Below are 24668 nucleotides of genomic sequence, written 5' to 3'. Positions count from 1 at the left end.
GAGTTGCTGTTCCTGCAACCTTCGGGTAGCATCGTTGTGGCACTGCAGGAGGCCCAGGATGGACATGTCATCTGAGGAATGGGAGGGGGAGTTGAAATGGTTCACGACTGGGAGGTGCAGTTGTTTATTGCGAACCGAGCGTAGGTGTTCTGCAAAGTGGTCCCCAAGCCTCCGCTTGGTTTCCCCGATGTAGAGGAGGCCACACCGGGTACAGCGGATGCAGTATACCACATTGGCAGATGTGCAGGTGAACATCTGCTTGATGTGGAAAGTCTTTTTTTTTTTTTTTTTTTTTTTTTGGGAGGAGGTATGGGGGCAGGTGTAGCACTTCCTGCGGTTGCAGGGAAAAGTGCCGGGTGTGGTGGAGCTGGAGAGGAGTGTGGAGCGGACAAGGGAGTCACGGAGAGAGTTGTCCCTCCGGAAAGCAGATAAGGGTGGGGAGGGAAAAATGTCTTAGGTGGTGGGGTCGGATTGCAGATGGCGGAAGTGTCGGAGCATGATGCGTGGAGGTTGGTGGAGTGCTACGTGAGGACGAGGGTGATTCTTTTTTGGCTGTTATTGCGGGGACGGGGTGTGAGGGATGAGTTGCGGGAAATGCGGGAGACACAGTGGAGGGCGTTCTCGACCACTGAAGTGGGGGAAGTTGCGGTCCTTGAAAAACGAGGACATCTGAGATGTACATGAGTGGAAAGCCTCATCCTGGGAGCAGGTGCAGCGGAGGCGAATGAATTGGGAATAGGGGATGGCATTTTTGCAGAAAGGTGGGTGGGAGGAGGTATATTCTAGGTAGCTGTGGGAGTCGGTGGGCTTGAAATGGCTATCGGTTTCTAGGTGGTTGCCCGAGATGGAGACAGAGAGGTCCAGGAAGGTGAGAGAGGTGTTAGAGATGGTCCAGGTGAACTTAAGGTTGGGGTGGAAGGTGTTGGTGAAGTGGATGAACTGTTCGAGCTCCTCGTGGGAGCACGAGGCGGCGCTGATACAGTCATCAATGTAACGGAGGAAGAGGTGGGGGCCAGTGTAGGTACGGAAGAGGGATTGTTCCACGTAACCTGCAAAGAGGCAGGCGTAGCTTGGGCCTATGCTGGTACCAACGGCCACCCCCTCTGTCTGTAGGAAGTGGGAGGAATTGAAAGAGAAGTTGTTGAGGGTGAGGACGAGTTCGGCTAAGCGGATGAGGGTGTCAGTGGAGGGGGACTGGTCGGGCCTGCGGGACAGGAAGAAGTGGAGGGCCTTTAGGCCATCTGTATGGGGAATGCAGGTGTATAGGGACTGGACGTCCATGGTAAAGATGAGGTGTTGGGGACCGGGGAATTGGAAGTTCTGGAGGAGGTGGAGGGCGTGGGTGGTGTCATGGACGTAGGCAGGGAGTTCCTGGACCAAGGGGGAGAAAATGGAGTCCAGATAATTGGAGATAAGTTCGGTGGGGCAGGAGCAGGCGGAGACAATGGGTCGACCAGGGCAGTCAGGTTTGTGGATTTTGGGAAGGAGATAGAAGTGGGTGGTGCGGGGTTGGGGAACGATAAGGTTGGAGGCCGTGGGTGGGAGGTCACCCGAGGCGATGAGGTTGTGGATGGTTTGGGAGATGGTTTGGTGCTCGGGGGTGGGGTCATGATCAAGGGGGCAGTAGGAGGTGGTGTCGGAGAGTTGGCGTCTGGCCTCGGCGATGTAGAGGTCAGTGCCCAATGGTATCAATGTGGATTTCTCAAGCTTCAAAATCTCCCCTCCCCCTACTGCATCCCAAAACCAGCCCAGCTCGTCCCCGCCTCCCTAACCTGTCCTTCCTCCCACCTATCCCCTCCTCCCACCTCAAGCTGCACCCTCATTTCCTACCTACTAACCTCATCCCACCCCCTTGACCTGTCCATCCTCCCTGGACTGACCTATCTCCTCCCTACCTCCCCACCTACACTCACCTTTACTGGCTCCATTCCCGCCTCTTTGACCTGTCTGTTTCCTCTCCACCTATCTTCTCCTCTATCCATCTTCTATCCGCCTCCCCCTCTCTCCCTATTTATTTCAGAACCCCCTTCCCCTCTCCCATTTCTGAAGGAGGGTCTAGGCCCGAAACGTCAGCCTTCCTGCTCCTATGATGCTGCTGGCCTGCTGTCTTCATCCAGCTCTACACCTTGTTATCTCAGATTCTCCAGCATCTGCAGTTCCTACTATCTCTGAGACAGGAACTGAGGGAGTGTTTGGTTTGGTTTAACAGGTTTCTCAAGATGACGATTTCAATGTTCCCTTCACTCTCTAGCTGTTTTTCAAATCATTCCAGGTTTTACACTTTCAAAATAAAGATTAAACAGGTTAGACAGCCCCTGGTGGGCACTGAAAAAAAAACCAAGGGGTTAACGGAAACAGATCAAAAATTAAAATTATAGCTCTATGTTAGCAGTGACAACGCACCCCACATTCTGGGCTCGAATCTCTTTTGAAATAATTCAGCTGCTTCAAAGACCTTCCCTCCACCATAACATCAGAAGTAGGGATGTTTGCCAATGATTACACAATATTCAGCACGATTTGTGACTCCTCAGATACTGAAGCAGTCCATGTTCAAATGCAACAAGATCTGGACAATATCCAAGCTTGGGCTGACAAGTAGCAAGTAACATTCGCGCCACACAAATGCCAGGCTATGACCATAATGAATAAGAGACAATCTAACCACCAGCCCTTGACATTCAATGTTACCATCACTGAATCCCCCACTATCAACATCAAGGGGTTATGACTGACCAGAAACGCAACTGGACCCACCACATAGACAGTGGCTACAACAGCAGGTCAGAGGCTAGGAATACTGTGGCTAGTGACTCACCTCCTGACTCCCCAAAGCCTGTTCACAAGGTGTAAGTCAGGAGTGTGATGGAATACTCGCCACTTCCTGGATGGGGGCAGCTCCACAAGAGGCTTGACACCATCCAAGATAAAGCAGCCCACTTGATTGGCACCACATCCACAAGCATTCACTCCCTCCACCACCGACACTCAGCAGCTGTGTGTAGAAGTTTCTGTTTAGCTTTGATAGTGTTTGATTCAGTCTCTCAGATCTAGGGTTTGACTATCTTGAGGGTCAGTGATGAAATGGAAAGTGGGAGGATTGTGGATACAACCCGTCTTGCAGGGTGGAAATGACTGGCATCACAAGGAGATCTTACCTGTGCCATACTTTGCTCTGTTAAAGGAGTATCATCAACCTGGAGGGGTAAGAGGAAAAAAGACTCGATAAAAGTCTCAAGCCCTGGTGAGTCATAATCTACAACGCCACTCATAACAGGAGTGCCAATTTTACATCTTTCAAAATGGTGGAAATTGCAAGAGTATCAATAGTAAATGTTCAGAGGAAAATGACAAAGGAAGGAAAACAATTTTAGACATGAGACTACAAAAGGCCAACCATGATCTCTGGACATCAGTTAAGTATCTTTTGGACTGTAGTTACTGTTGTAATGTAGGTAACACAGCAAACAATTTGAACACAGGAAGTTCTCACAAACAGCAATAAGGTAAACGGTTACAGACTCATAGCGATATTATAGAGCTCACGACCACCTTTGAGGGCAAGGATGGGCAGTTAATGCAGGCAGAGCCAACAATGCCCACACCCAACAAGCAAATTTAAAAAAAAACACTGGAGGCCATTCAGCCTAGCTCTTTCAAAATAAAAATCCAGTTACTCCTGCTCCCGCAATCCTGAAAAATTTTTTTTACCTCCTTCAAATATTTATACAATTCCTTTTGCAAGCTGCTATTACCTTGCTTCCAATACCCCATCAGGCAACATATTCCAAACCCCACCCACTCATAGAACATAGAACAGTACAGCACAGTACAGGCCCTTCGGCCCACGATGTTGAGCCAAACTTTTACCCGAAACCTAAGGTCTATCTAACGTTCACTGCTACCTTATACTATCATCCATATGCCTATCTAATAGCCGCTTAATTACCCCTAATGAGGCCGACTCCACTACCCTCTCCGGCAATGCATTCCACGCCCCTACCACTCGCTGAGTAAAGAACCTACCTCTGACGTCTCCCCGATATCTACCTCCTTTCACTTTAAAACTATGTCCCCTCGTAAAAGCTACCTCCACCCGAGGAAAAAGTCTCTGGCTGTCCACTCTATCTATACCTCGGATCATTTTGTACACCTCTGTCAAGTCACCTCTCATCCTTCGTCGTTCTAAAGAGAAAAGCCCTAGCTCTCTCAACCTTTCCTCGTAAGAGCTTCCCTCCATTCCAGGCAACATCCTGGTAAATCTCCACTGCACCTTTTCCAATGCTTCCACATTTTTCCTGTAATGAGGTGACCAGAACTGGACACAATACTCCAGATGTGATCGAACCAGGCTTTTGTATAGCTGCAGCATAACTTTACGGCTCTTGAACTCAACCCCTCTATTAATGAAAGCTAACACACCATACACCTTCTTAACAACTCTATCCACCTGGGTGGCAGCTTTCAGGGAACTGTGAACATGAACCCCAAGATCCCTCTGCTCCTCCACACTGCCAAGAATCTTTCCATTAACCCTGTATTCTGCTTTCAAGTTTGTCCTTCCAAAATGAATCACGTCACACTTCTAAGCGTTAAACTCCATCTGCCACTTCTCAGCCCAGCTCTGCATTCTATCAATGTCCCTTTGTAACCTAGAACAGCCCTCCGCACTATCCACAACTCGACCCACCTTCATATCGTCCGCGAACTTACTAATCTACCCTTCCACTCCTTCATCCAAATCATTTACAAAAATCACAAATAGAAGAGGACCCAGAACAGATCCTTGTGGTACACCACCCTAACTGAGCACCATGTTGAATATTTTCTGTCCACTACCACCCTTTGTCTTCTAAGGGTCAGCCAATTCTGAATCCAATCTGCCACATTTCCCCCTATCCCATGCCTCCTTACCTTTTGCATGAGCCTACCATGGGGAACCTTATCAAATGCCTTACTTAAATCCATGTATACCACATCCACTGCTCCACCTTCATCCACTTGTTTGGTCACCACTTCAAAGAATTCAATAAGGTTTGTGAGGCATGATCTACCCCTCACAAATCCATGCTGACTATCATGAATCAAACTGTGCCTTTCCAAGTGATCATAAATCCTGTTTGTCAGAGCCCTTTCCAATAATTTGGCCACCACTGACGTAAGACTAACTGGTCTGTAATTTCCAGGGTTATCCCTGTTCCCTTTTTTGAACAAGGGAATGACGTTTGCCTCTTTCCAATCTTCTGGCACTATACCCGTTCACAGTGAGGACGAAAAGATCATCACCAAAGGCCCTGCGATCTCGTCCCTCGCTTCCCATAGAATCCTTGGATAAATCCCATCAGGCCCAGGGGACTTATCTATCATCAACTTCCTCAGAATTCCTAGCACATCTTCTTTACTAACATCAACCTCCTCTAGCCTACCTGCCTGTTTCACAATGTCCTCCTCTATAACTAGGTCCCTCTCAGTTGTGAATACTGAAGAAAAGTATTCATTAAGGACCTCTCCTATCTCTTTAGGCTCTGTGCACAAATTCCCTTTACAATCCTTGATCGGCCCTACCCTTTCTCTAGCCATTCTCTTGTTCTACACATACGTGTAAAAAGCCTTGGAGTTTTCCTTGATCCTATTTGCCAAGGTTTTCTCATGCCCCCTTATAGCTCTCCTAAGCCCTTTCTTCAGCTCCTTCCTGGCTAACTTGTATCCCGCTAGAGCCTTTTCCGTTCCTCTTTTCCTAAACCTTACATAAGCATCCTTCTTCCTCTTAACCAGTCATTCAACCTCTCTCGAGAACCATGGCTCCCTCACTCGACTGCATCTTCCCTGCCTGCTAGGGACAAACATATCGAGCACATGCAGTATGCATTCCTTAAACAATCTCCACATTTCTGTGGTGCTCTTCCTTGACAGCATCTGTTCCCAATTTATGTTACCCAGTTCTTGCCTAACTGAATTGTAATTACCCTTCCCCCAATTATAAACTTTACCCTGCTGTATGTACCTATCCTTATCCATGACTATCGTGAAGAGTTATGATCAGTACCGCCAAAATGTTCTCCGACCAACAGGTCTAACACTTGGCCCGGTTCGTTGCCAATCACTAAATCCAAAGTGGCCTCTCCTCGTGTTGGTCTGTCTACGTACTGTGTCAGGAATCCTTCCTGAACGCACTGGACAAAATCTGCTCCATCTAAACTATTACAGCTAAAATGTTTCCAATCAATATTTGGCTACAACCCTGTGACTTCTGCACCTTTCCAGTCTGTGCCTCCCAATCCGCTCCCCCACTTCTCTGCAACTATTAGGGGCTCTGTAAAAAACCCCCAACAAAGTGACTGCTCCTTTCTTGTTCCTGACCTCAACCCAAACTGACTCTGTAGACATATCATTCTCGAACTGCCTTTCAGTAGCTGCTATACTCGCCCTGACTAGCAATGCCACTCCCCCACCTCTTTTTCCACCGTCCCTATTTCTTTTAAAGCATCTAAATCCTGGAACTTCCAACATCCATTCCTCTCCCTGAGTTACCCAAGTTTCTGTAATGGCCACAACATCATAGTTCCAAGTACCGACCCATGCTCTAAGTTCATCTGCTTTATTGCTGATACTTCTAGCATTGAAGTATATACACCTCAAACCATCTTGGTGTCCACAATTACACTCCATCGACCGCATTTTTTTATAAACCACCTCACTCCCTGTTGTGTCTGTTGGAAGGCCAAATACCTCATCCTCTGAATTATAAATCCGGTTCCCCATTGCATAAATAAAGTTTTGCCCCATCTCCTAACGTTCAGGTATAAAATTCTTTTATTGCTACTTCTGTCCCACTTTAGTCATTCCCCCAATACTGTCAGTTTGTCTTCTACAAACACTTTGCAAGTTTTCTCCCAAGTTTATTTTCTACCTCCAGCTCGTCTGACACATGCACTCTCTCTCTCTGTATATACAAGTCTTTCAGCAGATGCTGTCCTACCCCTGTAAACCTCAGATGCTATTTTAAGAGTGCCTGAACCTTCTTTCTAGAACCTACAGGGTGGCAGATGGGTGTAGCCTGGGGCCCTGGAAGGGGGCAGGCTGTCTGAGACCTGCTGGCCACATACAATGAGAAATAATATTAGCTGAGCCCAGATTGTCTTGGGGTTGCTCTGCCAGTCCTTTCAGTTGACACAGACACAGAGCCAAGCGGAAAGTCACTTTAGGCCCTGCAGTGCAGAAACAGGCCATCACAGGCAATTTTCTTGCAGGGGGGTGGAGGAGGGAGGACGAGGAGAGACAGGGAGAGAGTGAGTGAGTGAGTGAGCGAGCTTCAGGTCAGGACAGTTGACAGCAATGCCAACAATGGACAGTAATTAAAAAAAATCAAGGATATGCAAATAGCCTGGATTGGACAAGCCGAGAGAGAGATTCTGAAAAGGTGTTTATTGGAATAAATAGCCTGTCTCTGCAGTGTCTGACATTTGCAGTCAGCCTGAAGAAGGCAGACACCTGACCTGTAGGCCTTGCTGTGCCCCTTGACCTACACTGACTGACCTGTTGCAAGGCTCCAGCATTTACTGACTTTATTCAATTTGGCAGCGGGCTTGTTACTCATTTCAACCTGCAATCAATACAACCAGGGCAGCACGCTGCATGAATATAGTACCCTTTAAAAGTGAAACTTCATAATCAGCATAAATCAAAAATAATGTTAAAAACTACATTTCCCAAAACAGAATGTTGCTCTCCTTGCTCCTCCTCATCACTGTGGCCATTATCCATGTTCAAGTCTAGATTGTGGGAGGTGGGCTACCCCAACCATGAGGGTATCACATATATGCCCAACCGAAGCTGAGAGATCGATAGGATTTTTCCAAGGACTACAAATGGAATAAAGGAAAACAACAATGTGACAAGAATATGGCGCTGAGGAACATGATCTTATTGAATGGGAGAGCAGGCTGGATGGGCTGAATGGCCTACCCTTACTTGTTATTGTCCTTATGATCCAATTCTCTGCAAAACCCAGTCGCCCTCGTGAATTTTAATGGGGGTGACTGGACACCAGTTAAGGAGGAGGAACCCGTCGAGAGTATTTCCCCTCTCTACATCCTCCGGACTTTAATAAAGATCATTGGAAAACCCCTTTGAAAAATGTCAGCCTTTGTTCATTGGGTAACACACTCACTTCAAATTCAACAAGTTGAAGTTTAATGTCAGAAACTTGAGCACTTAATCCAGACAGACGATACCAGCGCGCGGCTGGAGGGGCCCCACACTGCCCGATACTGGATCGGACATGAAACACAAACAAACTCACTCCTCAGGTCGGTTGCAAAGGTTCCAATGGCCAACATTTTGAAGAAGTTGAACATGTTATTTGTGTCCAGGCCAAAACACATCCCTTGAAATGAACACCACAACACAGAGCTAATCTGATCATTATCACATTGCTGTTTGTGGGAGCTTGCTGTGTACAAATTGGGTGTTATGTTTCATACACTACCATTGTGCCCATATTTTTAAAAAATTTCTCCATTGGCTGTAATATGCTCTAGAAAATCCAGAGATTGGAAAGGTGCTATAGAAATATTTTGTGTTTATGCTGCTGTGTGCCAGGACATCCCAACGGTGAGTCATGACCCTCAGTAGGGGCACGAGCTGTCACTTTGGGGTTGTAAGTTCCAAAACAGCATTCAGCGCTATAGATTTCTGACCATGTGCCAACAGCTGCGTGGATCTTTTAAAATGCTCAGCATTTTTAAATAGTGGACATAGCCTAACTGGCTGATATTAGCTGTGGCTGTGGTCTTGCAAAACCCAGGGGAAAAGCAGGTCCCAACACTCGGTCTCACAGTACCCTCCTCCCTCAATCACACCACCAAGCCTCATTCGTGATCTGACAACAACTTCTGATGTATCAAAAACAAGATCACAAGAGGAAAAAAATTCAGGAAGAGCTGTCTTATGCTTTCCATGAGGCTGTTCCCAGCAGAACCTCAATGCAGGAGGAACGTGGCATTGAGGGACAAGTTCTGCCATGAGCTTGTTGAATTGAGGGGCTGAATGGCCTACTCCTACTTCTTGTGTCCTTATGATCCAATTCTCTACCAAACTCAGCTGCATTCACAAACTCCTCACTGCACCGTCTTCATAACCTTCCAGTTTCCTCAGCTGATGGGGTCAGCACTGCTGCTGACAATATTGTACAAAGAGATAAATACAGATCAGTCAATCAGCGGCAAACTCCCCTTCAGCTGGGCAGACCCTTCCACGGGACAGCACGCTGCAAGGGCACAACAAATCGACATTCTCTCGCCATACCTGCTCTAGCTGCTGTTAGTTCAGAGGCCGGTGGGCTTGGTCCCCACTGTTCCCACTGCTCGTCAGATAGTCAAACAGAACAAAGCCATAGGCCGATTCAGAGTCTGCCTGGCAGAAAGAGAGACAGAGAGAGAGAGAGACAGACACAGACAGAGAGAGCAAAGAATAAAGATATAGTCGCCCCTAAACAGGAAAGTGCAAAACAAGGGTGTTGATATGTTCTAGAACAGACACTTACCCTGAAGTTCACTTTCTGAATGACCTGTTGAGGATCACTCTCCAGAATGACCCTGTCAGAGCAGCAGAGGGACAAAGTTAAAAAGAGAGGATGACAGTTTATTGGATATTAATCCAGCTCCATCACCCTGGAATACATCGCATTCGTTAGGCCACCATGCTGCTGATAATACACAGGGAGGTGATGGCCTAGTGGTATTCTCGCTGGACTGTTAATCCCGAGACCTAGATAATGTTCTGGGGACCCGGGTTCGAATCCCACCACGGCAGATGGTGGAATTTGAATTCAATAAAATATCTGGAATTAAGAATCTAATGATGACCATGAATCCATTGTCAATTGTTGGGAAAAACCCACCTGGTTCAATAATGTCCTTTAGGAAGGAAACTGCCATCCTTACCTGGTCTGGCCCACGTATGACTCCAGACCCACAGCAGTGTGGTTGATTCTGAACTGCCCTCTGGGCAATTAGGGATGGGCATTAAATGCTGTCTGGCCAGCAACACCCTTATCTCATGAATGAATTAAAAAAAAAAACACTATTTTATCCTCCATAGCTCCTTGTGTGAAGAGTGCTTCCTGATATCACCCCCCAGTAGGCTGGCCCCAACTTTAAGATTCTGTCCCTGGTTCTGATTCTTCAACATCCCCCACCAACTAGAGGAAAGTTTCCCTCCAGCGACCCTATCAGATCCTGTTTTCATTTTAACACCTGAATTAGATTAAGTTAAACTTCTAAACACAGCATGATAGAAACCACATTTACACAACTGGTCCTTGTAATGGTGAGCCTGACATTGGTGGCAGGCAAATTGTTGCAGGGAATCCTGAGGAACAGGATTTATGTATATTTGGAAAGGCAAGGACTGATTAGGGATAGTCAACATGGCTTAGGTGAGACACGATTTCTCATGCACAAACTTAATTGAGTTTTTTGAAGAAGTAACAAAGAAGACCAATGAAGGCAGAGTGGTGGACGTGAGCTATTGTAACTTCAGTAAGGCGTTTGGCAAGATCCCACAGGGTAGACTGGTTAGCAAGGTTAATCACACAGAATACACAGGGAGATCTAGCTATTTGGATACAGAACTGGCTCAAAAGGTGGGAGACAGAGGGTGGTGGTGGTGGAGGGTTGCTTTTCAGACTGGAGGCCTGTGACCAACAATGTGCCACGAGGATCAGAGTTGGGTCCACTGCTTTTCATCATTTATATAAATGATTTGGATGTGAACATGGGAGATATGATAAGTTTGCAGGTGACACCAAAATTGGAGATGTAGTGGACAGTGAAGAAGGTTACCTCAGAGTACAATGGGATCTTGATCAGATGGACCAATGCACTGAGGAGTGGCAGATGGAGTTTAATTTAGATAAATGTTAGGTGCTGCATTTTGGAAAGGCAAACCAGGGCAGGACTCATACACTTATTACTATGGTCCTGAGAAGTGTTGCTGAACAAAGACACCTTGGAGTGCAGGTTCATAGTTGCTTGAAAGTGGAGTTGCAGGTAGACAGGATAGCAAAGGTGGTGTTTGGAATGCTTGCCTTTATTGGTCAGTATATTGGGTATAAGAGTTGGGAGGTCATCTTGTGGCTGTACAGGACATAGTATTCCAAAAATGGCATAACCAGTGTTCAATTCTGGTCTCAGGGGCTCAGAAAGGATTTACAAGGATGTTGGCAGGGTTGGAGGGTTTGAGGTAGGGAGCTAAGGGCTATTTTCCCTGGAGCGAAGGCTGAGGAGTGACCTTATAGAAGTTTTTAAGATCATGAAGGGCATGGATAGGATGAATACCCAAAGTCTTTTCCCCAGGATAGCACAGTCCAAAACTAGAGGGCATAGGTTTAAGGTGAGAGGGGAAAGATTTAACAGGGACCTAAGGGGCAACTTTTTCACGCAGAGGGTGGTGTGTATATGGAATGAGCTGCCAGAGGAAGTGGTGGAGACTGGTACAATTACAGCATTTAAAAGGCATCTGGATGGGTATATGAATAGGAAGGGTTTCAGAGAGATATGGGCCAGGTTCTGACAAATGGGAATAGGTTAATTTAGGATATCTGGTCGGCATGGACGAACTGGACTGAAGGGTCCGTTTCCATGCTCCGGACTCTATAACTTAACCCTTAAATAGGCAGAAACTGACAAGCTGTGAGGTGACAATTTCTTGACATAGTGAACTTTTCAAAAAATAAAAATACAAAAAGCGTAAAACTGGCCTCACCCGCCATCCACAACCTCATCCAAGATAAGGAGGAGCCCATCCATATTCTCCATCAGAGATTTCTTTTCCACATTTTTCCTGAAATCATAAAATTAGTTACCAATAAATACAAAGTGAAGGTTTAAAGCCCTGATGATCTCTAAACCAGCCACAATTAGTATCAACAATGAAAAACAACTATTTGTATTATGGCGGCATCTTAAATACATTCACTACCCAAGACATTTCACAGGAACACAATCAAAAACAAAGAGATACTGAAGCAAATGAGGAGGTAGTAGGTCAGGCGACTAAAGGCTTGATCATAAAGAGGGAACTTTCCAGTAGGGTCTTAAAGAAAGAGCTGGTAAGACAGCAAGTGAAAAACAGAGTGACAAAGAGAACACAAGACTGTGGGCGGAAATTAGACAGAGAAACAGCGAGAGTGAGAGTGTAGGGATGCTAAAGATCACAAAAGGGAGTTAATTTGAGAGCCTAAGGCTCAGACAGTTGAAGGGACACCCACCAGTGATAGAATTAAGGGAGCTAGAGATAAACCTGTAGAGCTAAACTGTAGGAATACCATTGGAGGAGGCTAAGAAGTTGGAGAGGAGCAAGGCCATGTAGGGATCTGAACATCTGGATGAGACATCGAAAACGCGAAGTATTGCTGGACTGGAAACCAATAAAAAGCAATGGCCACATGGACCATTTGGTGAGACTTTGGATATGGGCAGCAGAGTGTTGGAAAAGCTCAGGTCTAAAAACAGCAAACAGCACAGATGAGGGTTTCTGCAGAGGGGCCAAGGCAGATGCCGAGTTGAGAGATTTTACAGAATTGCGGATGAGAATCTTTGTGGCAGCACGTGGGTGTATGAGTTCAGAAACTCCGCTCTGGGTTAACGAGGGCTAAGGTTACAAACAAAAACAGTCACGTTCAGGCCGAGACCAGTGCCTGGGCACAGAGCAGAAATCAAATTGGTGATGAGGAATGGAGATGGTGGGAGAAGATAGAAAAATATTTTCACAGGGTGACACAGGTTAAAAGCTTTGATTTAAGCAAAGGGGTTTTTTTTAAAAAAAGTCTCATTTACCTTAACATTTGGCTCAAAGAGTCGAACAGGCAATTGAGAACGGCCATTAACATGAGCTGGAAATAGACAGAATTTATTACACATTACACAGACCATGATATTGTAAATGAGGGCACTTCATGTAATAACAGTAATAGATTATATAGAGGAAATCAGAATTAGGCTGATGCAACATTGTGAGTCAGTCACACCTACAACATAGGGAAACACACTGCGACTTATATCAGTAAAAAGGTAAAGTAGAGAAAGAATGGAAGCCAAAGGCAGAAACGAAGTTGGGTTTTAAGGATGGTTTCATAACAGGAGGAGGAGTGGGCAGTGCCAGTGGCTTACAATCAGCTGACGACATAGCCAGGGAATGAGGCAAGGGAAATTTGGGATGTGCAGGACAATACAACTGGAGGACACAGAGATCTTGGATGTTGTGGGATTGGAAGTGTTCACTGAAAACAGGAAGAGAAAGGAGGGATTAGAAAACAAGGGCAAAAAAACTAAATTAAGGCATAACTGTAAGGTCATTTTTGAAAAATGGCAAATAGAAGCAATGAGTGGTACAGAGTACAAGACCAAGGAGATGCTGTTAAACTTGTATAATGCCCTTGTTAGACCCCAGCTGGAATATTGTATACAGTTGTGGAAACCACATTATAGGAAAGATGTGAACGCATTGGAGAGAGTGCAGAAGCAATTTATGAGAACGGTTCTGGGAATGAGAAACATCAGTGATAAGGATGGTTTGGAAAGTTTGGATTGGTCCTCCCTGGAGAGAATGTGGCTGAGAGGAGGAGACTTGATAGAGGTTTTCAAAAATCCTGAGTGGCCTGGATAGAGTAGACAGGGAGAACCTGTTCCCGCTCACAAGCAGGAAGAATGAGAGAGCGTGGATTTAAAGCGATGTGCCAAAAAAATGCAAGGGTGAAGTGAGGAAATGCTTTCTCACCCAGCGAGTGGTTAGGGTCTAGAATGCACTGCCTGGAAATGTGGGGGAGGCAGGCTCAACTGAGACATTCTGAAGGGCACTGGATGGTTATTTGGATATGAAACAGTGTGCAAGGGTATGGGAGATTGGCCCTGGGTAATGAACCTCATTGGACTAGCAATGCAGGCATGATGGGCTGAGTGGCCTCTTTCCATGCTGCAAAAATCCTATGATTGTGAGTGAAGAGAGCTGGGGATGTGCTAGGGTAGAGGTTGGAATCAGCTCAACATGCCGATGCTGTGTGTGCTCCACATGCCTGCCCTCCCACTCTTCACTTCATTCCTTTCCTGTCTACACATCCTTCTCTTCCTGTCTGCCACACGAGTTCAATGTTTTCAGAAACCTGGATTTGGGAACAAACCTGGTCAATGGGTAGAAACCTCCCTGACAACACACTGAACATAACCAGAGAGAGAGAGAGATTGAGAATTCTAAAAGAGTGAATATTTCCATTTTCTGAAATTCTCAATGGTCCCCATACTGGTTGTAAACAAAAGTGACAGGAGATTCTCTCAAGGTTTCTGCTGCTGTTGCTCTGAGCTGTTCTGGCAGGAGACAGTGTCAGAGGAGTATGCACCAACCTCACTGGAGGTATTTGGACTCCATCTTGCACTTTGCCACATAACTGCAGTACTTCAGTTATTCAGCAAAAATGGTTAATTTTACCTCATTTTCCTGGGAGTTCCCCACGATGTAAAAGTACAGATCGACAGAACTTTTATAGATGATGGTCAATCCTTCCAGGAATGCAATGTCACCTGTTGCAGTCATAGGACAGAGGATCAGAATTCCACTTGAATTAAATGGTTTTGTGTCTTCAACTTCCTCTCTCACTCCACACTTCATTTTACACTTGATCTATGTCTTAAACGTCTACCCATCATGACTTTGTTTCTCTCACTAGCTTTACTTGACACAAGTCCATCAATTTCTGGTTTGAAATTTCCAATGGACCCCTGTCTCAGATGTTTGGGGCAGAGAAATAGAAATATCTATAATCTTGTGTATGAGGGAGCATTCTTGACATCATTACAGAGTATCCCAAGTCTGATGTTAAGATCATGCCTGCTTGTCTTGGATTCTCAATCTCCTGCTAGAAACACTTCATTTCATAAAATCATACAGTCCAGAGAAAGGTCCTTCAGTCCATGGAGTCTGCACCAAAAAAACAGACTCTAAACCTACACTGGGCCCATTTTCCTGCACTAGGTTGAAAGCCTTGAATGTTATGACAAGTGATCATACAAGTACTTTTAAAACGGTTGTGAGGCTCACCACACCTCCCCCGCTCCCCGCTCCCCCCACCACCCGCACCCCCTCCCCCCCGCATGCCCCCCAACCCCTCAATTACCCTCCCTGGCAGTGCATTTCAGATTCCCACCATCCTCTGGGTGAAAACATTTTTTCCTCAAATCCCCTCTAAACCTCCTGGCTTTCACCTTAAAATTACGGCCCTTGTTATTGATCTTTCATATAGTTGAGGAACAGCTGTTTCCTATCCACCCTGTCCATGCCCCTCATGATCTTATACGCCTCAGTCAGGAACCCCTCTCAGCTCAAAAGAAAACAACCGGAGCTTATTGAGCCCCTCTTCGTAGAGAGGCTACTCCACTCCAGCTAACATCCTGATGAATCTCCTCTGTAATTCCCTCCTGTGCAAGCACATCCTTCCTGTAATGTGTGGACCAGTACTGCACACAGTACTCCAGCCAAGGCCTAACCAAAGTTCTGGATACCTCCAACATAGCCTCCCTGCTCTTATAATTATGCTATGACTGATAACGGCAAATGTCATCTATGCCTTCTTAACTATGCTATAAATCTGTCTTGTCACCCAAAGGGATCTTGGAGTGCCTGTCCACAAATCCCTTTGAACTTCCCAGAGTCCTGTCATTGATTGACGACTCCCTTGTCTAGTTACTGGTTCTAAAGTGCACCATCTCATGCTTATCAGGGTTAAATTCCATTTTTCACTGATCTGCCCATTGTGTGTCTATCCTCCCGTAAGCGGACACCTTCCTGCTCACTGTCAACCACTCAGCCAATCCTTTCATCCTCTTCAGTAACCACAATAATTCAATTCTTAATTGTCTAACCTAATCTGTAAACAGAAACAGTAAATACTGTAAATATTCAACATCTGTTGAGAGGGAAAAACCAAGTTAACGTTTCAACACAGTGACTTTTGGAATCAGAGAAGGTTAGAGACTGCCAGATTATTACAGATTCAATTACAGATTCAACACTACTCATCCAGGACAAAGCAGCCCAATTGATTGGTGCCACATCCACAAGAATTCACTCCCTCCACACCAACACTCAGTATCAGCAGTGCGTACTATCTATAAGATGCACTGCAGAAATTCACCAAAGATCCTTAGACAGCACCTTTCAAACTCTCAGCCACTTCCATCTAGAAGGACAAGGGCAACACATACATGAAACGTACAAGTTGCAAATATATCGCTGTTCCTGGGTCAAACTCCTGGAATTCCCTCCCCAAGGGTATTGTGGGTCTATCTACAGCACATAGATTGCAGTGGATCAAGAAGGCAGCTCACCACCAAGGGGCAAATAGGACAGGCAATAAATGCTGGACCCAGCCAGCAACGCTCACATCCCATGAGTAACTTTTTTCTTAAAAAAAAATGACTGTTCAAATCTTTAAGCATTTGCTTACAGACAGGAATTTTGTGAAAGATCTTTAAAAAATCTTTACTTTCTCTGGAAAACTCAGTTACATCCTTCAAAAGAATTTCTATGCTAGGAAGTGACTTCCTGACCTGTTGAATACTTGCAGCATTTATTTTATTTCAGATTTAAAGCATCCACAATATTTTGCCTCTTACTACATTAAGTGTCCTTACAATTTAACCCTTTAGCCCTATTAACATACCAATCAATCTGTGCTGCAGGCCTCCAATTTAGCTATGACCAGAGCTCTGTACAACTGAAAGTAACTTTCACTCTTTTCTGTGACCTTTCACAGTCCCAAGATATTTGCCAACATTCTAAAGTCATTTTTTATACCTGTCCAAGAATATTTTATTATTTCTGTTTTGTGGTCCCTTAAATCTCTCTGCTTCCATTTCTAAATTCTCACTATTTAGAAAGTACTCCGATTTATCTTTCCTGGGTCCAAGGTACATGACCCTAATGCTTTCCTTACACTCAAGTGAATCTGAGGTAGTCTACTAATGTAGAAGTGAAGATTTCATAATCGGTCAAAAAGTTACGTCAGTTGTTCGTGTACATAAACACCTTGATAACAGAATGTCAGCCACCTGTTCTCAATTTGTTGCATTCACATACACTGTGACCTTCCCCGAGCTCAGTAACTTTGAACCATTTTCCCACGTATGTTGACCAGCCGCCATCCGTTAATAAACTTCCTGATGAACAAGGGAGTCAAAGCACATTGAGGCAGGTGGGAATGTGAAGCTGAGGTCATCAGCCATATCTCACAGAATGTCTCAGTGGCCTTGAGGGGCCCCAACATCCTGCTCTTGCTCCTAATTTGCACATTTGTATGATCTATACCTGCTGGGTTAGAAGCCTAGTTTAGGCAACGTGTCGTTGCAATTGAAGCTTGGTATCACTCTGGTTAATCCCTGGTGTAGACCTTCCAATGCCAACGTACCCTTCCCGAGATACAGGGCCCAGGACTGAAAGGAAACTACTGAAGAGCTGCATTGGCTTTGGCTGTGACAGCTGGTCTCATAGGCCCAACAAACCATACAGTCACCCCAAGGAGTGGCAGGAGAGGGCGGAAAGATTAAACCACATTTAACAACGGCACTGCTAAAGGGGGAGAAGCACACTTACTATCACTTTTATGCGTCTTGCTAAAAATATTCTTTTCAAAATTCCTCTGTTCCTTGGTGGAAGGATAGGCATCATCATAATACTGTGGAGAGAGAGAAACAGAGCACGAGCTAGGATCATTCCCTTGGATGCTACAGAGGTAACAACAGCTTTAATCAAACTGCTATCCTTTAGGACTTACCTTGGCATGTAGACGTTCCCCATCATTGTCCAGGATGATGATTGCTTTGACAGTGTAGAGAGACGGCTCCTAAAAGCAGAGACAAAGGGATAGCTTGTTTTGGAGATTGGTTGGAACTCCATAGTCCCAGCAGTTTGATTTGCTGTCAGTGTCCCTCTGCATTTCCCACAGGGAGTCTGTTAAATGGCAGAAGGGGAATCTGCCACTGCTCCTTTTATGCCCCACATTGATCATTGTCCTGGCACCTTAAAATGGGATCGAGAAATCAGAGAGGGCTGTGCGAGTGACTCCCCAGCCTAACTGCATCAGTGTTGCTCTCATGCTTCCACAGCACTGTCATTGGTTGAAAGGTAATGGGTTAAATCTTCACTGAGATTGGAGTTGGAATCTAGACATTCCCAATGCAGTGCTGAGGAAATGCTATACTGTCAGCGATATCAGGTAAGATGTTAAACTGGAGTGAATGAAGGAAAAAATAAAAAAGGAACCTAAAGAAAGATAGGCTTATGATCCTATGGTGAGGGGCCTGGAGTAGGGACTCTTCTTTGTGGTATTTGATGGGAGACCAACTTCCAAAAACAGAATTTGACATAAAACATTAAAATAAAACTTACCTGCCTAGCCTTGCTGTGGCACCCAAACCCCTCCCCCAGGAGGTCTGGCCTGGTGGTGGAGCATAGCTCAAGCCTCCATCAAAATTGTTGATTGGGATGGAATCTGCATGTTTAAAAAGGAAACTTCTGGCTGGGGCAGTTGTATTATTTGTCTATTCAAAGGGAAGGTTGATGGGGTAGGGAGGTAACAAAGGATTCCACTCATTTTAACTGCCCTTCCTACCCTCCCTCCCTCCCTCCAGCCCAACTCCCACCGATATGGGGGGAGATCTGGGTTAAAGCCGCACAGTCAGTGTGGAAACAGTTGTGCAGACTGTTGCCATGTCCCTTGGTTTTGCAGTGATCTCTTAGAATGGCACAGATCCTGTGATATAAATGGGATGTAATTATACAGTAAGAGTGTGGTTCCCAGTGGTTATGTCCTTCAGGAACTGCAAACCATGAAAAGCAAACATGTTTCATAACACAATATTTACTGAGCCTTTTACAGAGAGGGCGAATGAACAAACTTTCAAGGCCTGGTTGACAAAACAAATCAGTTTAAACCAACACCAGAGACAGACTCAAGTTGAGGGAAAGTGGAAATGGAGGGGATGCCAGAAACACAAGTACTTCTCACTATTCCTGCTTCACCCTTTAGGCTGATCCCAGTTTGACTGAGATACAGCACACACATTCTTGCTGTTTTCTTTAGCAAAACTTTTCTGAACTGGCGATCATACTACACGTGCAGCATCTCAGCCTGCGCTGATCATATATCTCACCAGCTCTAACCCGCCCATTTTAAGAGTCAGAAGGCTGTTGGTCCAGCCTCACTCCAGAAGGCGTTAGCATGAAATGTACGCAAACATCACTCCAGCGCTGGGAATGCTGCTCTTTCAGAAGTGCAGTCTTTCAGGTGAGATATTGGACCAAGGTATGGTCTGCACTCAGATACATCAACTAAAGAAGAGTTCTCCTCAATGTCACGGTCAATATTTATGCTTCACACACACATTGTCTGGTCATTGCTGTTAGTGGGAGTGTGTTGTGCACGGATTGACTAACACTTGATTGACTTTGGGATGTTCGGAAGCTGTGGAGAGTGTTATTAATACAAATGCAAGTCTTCCTGGAAATGGAGGAAAGGTTTTGTTTTAAAGTTAGCCGAAAACAGATTTTATATAAATGCTCTGATGCCAATCAGGAGAAATGGGTCATGCTGACATTTATTTCTCCTGTTTCCAATGTGTATGATCTTTATTTTACAAATCCTGACTTTTGCATAAGGATGGCTTGCCTTTGACACTCAAAGGCTTTATAGAGTCTCTCTGGGCATAGACAGACATTTGAGGATCATGTGGACATTGGTTTAAAAAAAAAATTACACTGAAGAAGTCTGCCCACCCAAGAAATACTGGGGAAATCACTGAAGAAAATAAGCAACATCATAAATACTGAATAATGCTGTTTCTATCTCTACTACTCTGGCTACTACATTGGCTATTTACACACTTCCAGGTACAAGACCGAAAGACTATGTGTGTCTGCAAGACAGGATTTCGCAAAACTGTGCACTGAGATGACCCCCAGACATAGCGCACAGATATGTCTGGTAAATTCCTTTCAACACATCAGGGATCACAAGTTGGTGTGTACAGAAATTGGATATTTGAAACAATAACTTCAGTGGAAGTATTGTGACAGTAAGCATCTTCAGAGAAAAAGTGGGTTGGTCAAAGCCTCTCTGAGATGATATTTGGTTTTGAGGCAAGAGAAACAAAGTGACCTGGAACGAGTGCACCTCCCACCCAGAAGCCAACTCTCTACCAAGGCCAGGGTGCCCAGTATTGGCAGCCAGCTAGCTGCTGAGAGAAGTGTTCAGAAAATTGAAAAACAAAAATCACATCCCACCACAGCCTCACCCTGTCCATTTCTGTAATCTCCTCCAGTCCTGGAAACCTCAAGATCGTTGTGTTCCTTCAGTTCTCGACTGAGGGTCACTTCTGATTTTGCCACTTTGGCTGTATCTTCAGCAATCGAGACCCCACATTCAAGAATTCCTTCTCTAAACCTCTCAGACTCTCTCTCACTTTCCTTTAATCAAGTTTTTGGTCATCATGCCTAACGTGTGGCTGAACATCAATTGTTTTGTCTAATGTTGTAAAGTGACTTGGTCACTTTGCTGTATTTACAAACCAATTTATGAATTCTTTAGCTACAGCTAGCAAATGCCAAAATGTAGATGAATCTAAGTTTTATGTTTACAACATATTGATGATGTTTATGGGAACCAAATAAATGTCATCACACCACAGCCAGAACAATGGTTGGGTAACTTCCTTTAAGCACCTGCTGCTAGTGACTGGGATTGATTCAAGCACAAATGTGCATTCCCTGCTTACCGCATTTTGTTAAAAACCGAAAGAACTGCAGAAAGTATAAATCAGGAACAAAAACAAAGTTGCTGGAGAAGCTCAAAAGGTCTGGCAGCATCTGTGAAGGAAAAAAAACGCTGTTTTTTTGCTGCCAGACCTGCTGAGCTTCTCCAGCAACTTTCTTTTTGTACCACATTTTGTTGGTGGAATCACCCCTTTAACTAAGTCAGAATTTGTGGCTGTTTCAGTCAGCGCTGTGCTTGCTGCAGACATGCAAGGCCCGGGAAACCAATGTTGCATTTGTAAATTGTGTCCCAGGTCCCATCCTGACTGCAACTCAGTGGAGTCTGTTTATTCTTAGACCCCTCCGGCCTCAACGTGTCACATACATGAATGAGATAGAGTGACAGTTGCATATGCAAGTAACCGGCCCTGTTAGCATTAATTTTGCGGTGAACTTCAATGGCTAGTATTAAATTAACAAAACAAATTAACTATAATCCTCCGCCTATTCCCAAAGCAGTCACATTTGTTGTTCCAAAGTCGGCATTTAAACGGACTGTCCGCGGTGGGGGTGCCTTGGAAAGTTGCTGTTCTAGAATTTTAGCTGCAATTCACACCAATCAACACTCTGCTGCCTGGAACCTTCACACGTGTCTCTGCTAACGCCACATCACACATTCACCCGGAGATCCTGTCTGTCTATTTCACACAGACAGACAGAATTACTCAAAAACCATTCCCAGAGTAAAATTAAACACTCCAGTCAAACTTTTAAAGTACCTCCTCGAGCATGCCCTCGCCTTTTGAAATAGCCAACTTTGTAACCATACATGATTTGCATATATAAATAGTTAAAATGTTGCAATGAAAGTTAACTTTTTGATATATACACGCATACGTAAATAAATAAGATAACAGACATCGTATCAAAAGTTAACTTTTTTAAATGATATACTGGTAAAAATGGCCTTCTGTTTAACAGCTGGGAAAGTTTGCAGCTTTTAGCCAGTTCGCCTGGTTTTAGTTTGTAGTTGGGGTCTTTCCAAAACAAAGTTCTGTCATGCACTGACTTTTTTCAGTTACAGAGCCGGAGTGTATGACAGAACCTTCGGCTTGGAAGACCTCTGCACGGCAGATCCTCAAGTGAAGTCAGGAATAACCCCATCAGACCGACTTTTTGTTTAAAGAAATCCCATTTTGGTCGGAGTAAGACTCTTTCTCTAAACATTTCTTTGCAAATGAACACAACATCGGCGCAAATCAGATCAGCAAAAAAAAGTTCTTTCAATTTAGTGCCCTCCCTCCCCCCACCCCCTCCACACAACACACATCTGGGGAATTTACAGGCGATCCCTGCATTTACTGGTTTGCATTTTTACTGGCACAACCTTTTCATTTTATTTTACAAACAAGTTAGCGACGGGTTCTGGTCCTAAGGAATCTGGTTCGGTTTCATTACAGAGTCGCAGACTGTCCAGGCTCTATATCTGTGTAAACTGGTATGTGAAAAATGTCAGAGCAACACATCGCAGCCAATTCAGCGAGAAAGCAGAGGGAGTCTGGGGAGGAAGACTGACTTCACCTTACTCACAATCTGTTTCACCAGAGGCATCATCCACCGAAAGTGACATGACCTAAACAAGGGAAGAAAAATACTTGAAATATACACCCCATACCAGCACTGACGGATCCATGTTGCGGTAGTGCCGACGTGGACAAATCTTTCATCCACTCCCAGCCTCTATGACTGGCTCCCTCGCCATAGGAGGGTTTATTTAGGCTGCAATGGTGTATGACGGGATTCTGGATGACTCCCAGCTGCTTGCTCTCATCTGGTTTGACTCAGATTCCTTGTCTCAATCCCCCCCCCCCACTCCAGTTGTGCTTTTGGGTTGGAACACTCTGACAAACACTACATTCGCAGCACCCAGCTCCGAATATACAAAATAAAATTGCTGTCTATTTATTCCAATCAGCCTGTTCAGGCATGTTGGGACACAGCACTTGGGTAGATGGAACTTGAATCCAGGCCTCTTGGCTCAGAGGTAGGGGCATTACCACCGTGCCACACACCTTTAAAGATTGAGGTGTATGCTCTAACAGAACTTGCATGTTTCCTAATCTGAGACTCCGCCCCACCCCGTTTTAAAAATACATTCTCACTTACACTCAGTTTTCATGATTTGTGAGATACCTGATAGTTCAATATGTGAAAACTTGCATTTCTGCAGCACTATTAACTACCACAGAATGTTCCAAAGCACCTTATTGTCCAGTAAATATTCATGAAACATACTCCAAAGGACCATTAGCAGAAACAATTATTGTTTTTGCCATTGACACACATACACCCCATGATGCACAGGGTCTCCCTATAGGAAACCATATTAATTTGTACACAACAAATTCCAACCAACAGCAGTGATGACCAGGCTACCTGTTTTACTGATATTGATTGTATAGTCTTAGCCACAACATTGCAGAAAATATTCTTGTTCATCTTCTTCAAAATAATTTCAATTCTTCTACACCCAGCTGAGAGGCAGATGTGGCTTCAGTTTAACAGGTTGCATGAAAGAACTCACTGAGTGCAGCACCAGGATACCTGCCGAGATGTTGTACTCACATCCTGGAGTGGGTCTTCAATACACAACCTTATAACCCTGAACAAAGAACAAAACTGACTGACCCACAGTGTGGTATGATAAATATTACAGGAAGGTATAGATTCTGCACAAAACCCAGGAACATCTTCAAAGCCACATCTTAAAGAGTTCTCCCAGGTGTCCTGGCTAACATATCCGTGAACCAACGTCACAGATATGGATTATTTCATCACTATCATATTACCATTTGTGGTATCTTGTGCAAATTGATTGCTGTATTTCCTACATTACAGCTGGCGACTATAATTCAAAAGTACTCTGTTGGCTGTGAGGTGTTTTGGGGCATCCTGAGGTCATAAAAAATCACTATATATATGCAACTGTTTTTCTTTCTGGTTTTGTATGTGATATATTGTTGGATGTATATATATGGTATGGGGTGTGTGTATATGTGGTACGGGATGTATGCATATGTAGGAAAGTATGGGATAAGTATGTATTATTTATAGTATAGGATGAATGTATATTCTCTTAACTTCACTCATGGGATGTGGCTGGGCCAGCAATTATTGCCAGTCAGTGAGTTGCCCTTGAGAAGGTGGTGGTGAGCTGCCTTCTTGAACCACTGCAGTCCACATGCTGTAGGTTGATCCAAATTACCCTTAGGGAGGAAATTCCAGGAATTTGACCCAGGAAAGGTGAAGGAACAGCGATACATTTCCAAGTCAGGATGGTGAGTAGCTTGGAGGGGAACTTGAAAGTGGTGGTGTTCCCGTGTATCTGCTGCCCTTGCCCTTCTAGATGGAAGTGGTCATGGGTTTGGAAGTTGCTGTCTGAGAATCTTTGGTGAATTTCTGCAGTGCATCTTGTAGATGGTACACACTGCTGCGACTGAGCGTCAGTGGTGGAGGGAGTGGATGTTTGTGAATGTGTTGCCAATCAAACAGGCTGCTTTGTCCTGGATAGTGTGAAACTTCTTGAATGTTGTTGGAGCTGCACCCATCCAGATTTGTGCCTTGTAGATGGTGTTCAGGCTATATGGAGTCAGGTCGTGAGTTTCTCACTGCAATATTTGTAGCTTCTGACCTACTCTTGACCAAGCCTTTTTATGTATACATTAGAAGAAAGAGGGTAACAAGGGAAAGAGTAGGCCCTTTCAAGGACAGGGAAGGAAGTTATGCCTCAGCCACAGGAAGTGGGAGAGATCCTTAATGAGTACTTTATATCAGTATTCACCGAGGAGAAGGACATGACTGATGTCCAG

At 44.8% G+C, this 24668-nt stretch overlaps 1 protein-coding gene across 3 annotated transcripts; it reads right to left on the bottom strand.

Annotated features, from left to right (window-relative positions):
- Positions 1–3030: 3030 nt before the first annotated feature.
- On the bottom strand, positions 3031–22593 carry LOC109913230 (coatomer subunit zeta-1-like). Of its 3 annotated transcripts, XM_048614594.1 has the most exons (9): positions 22381–22487; positions 17825–17893; positions 17644–17725; positions 14485–14576; positions 12840–12895; positions 11767–11844; positions 9545–9596; positions 9307–9414; positions 3151–3197 (listed from the first exon to the last, which is right to left on the bottom strand). In XM_048614594.1, exons 1-8 carry the CDS (start codon positions 22411–22413, stop codon positions 9322–9324), a joined length of 555 nt encoding a protein of 184 aa, XP_048470551.1. In that variant the 5' UTR covers positions 22414–22487; the 3' UTR covers positions 3151–3197; positions 9307–9321. The 3 variants fall into 3 exon arrangements, with proteins under 3 accessions (XP_048470549.1, XP_048470550.1, XP_048470551.1); XM_048614592.1 differs by lacking the exon at positions 9307–9414 and having other exon boundaries at positions 3031–3197; positions 22390–22496; XM_048614593.1 differs by lacking the exon at positions 9307–9414 and having other exon boundaries at positions 3036–3197; positions 22475–22593.
- Between the last annotated feature and the right edge of the window lie 2075 nt (positions 22594–24668).

Source organism: Rhincodon typus, chromosome 30 (assembly GCF_021869965.1).
Source record: "Rhincodon typus isolate 14 chromosome 30, sRhiTyp1.1, whole genome shotgun sequence".
In the NCBI taxonomy this organism is placed as follows: domain Eukaryota; kingdom Metazoa; phylum Chordata; class Chondrichthyes; order Orectolobiformes; family Rhincodontidae; genus Rhincodon; species Rhincodon typus.
This window is presented reverse-complemented; position numbering and strand designations above follow the sequence as displayed.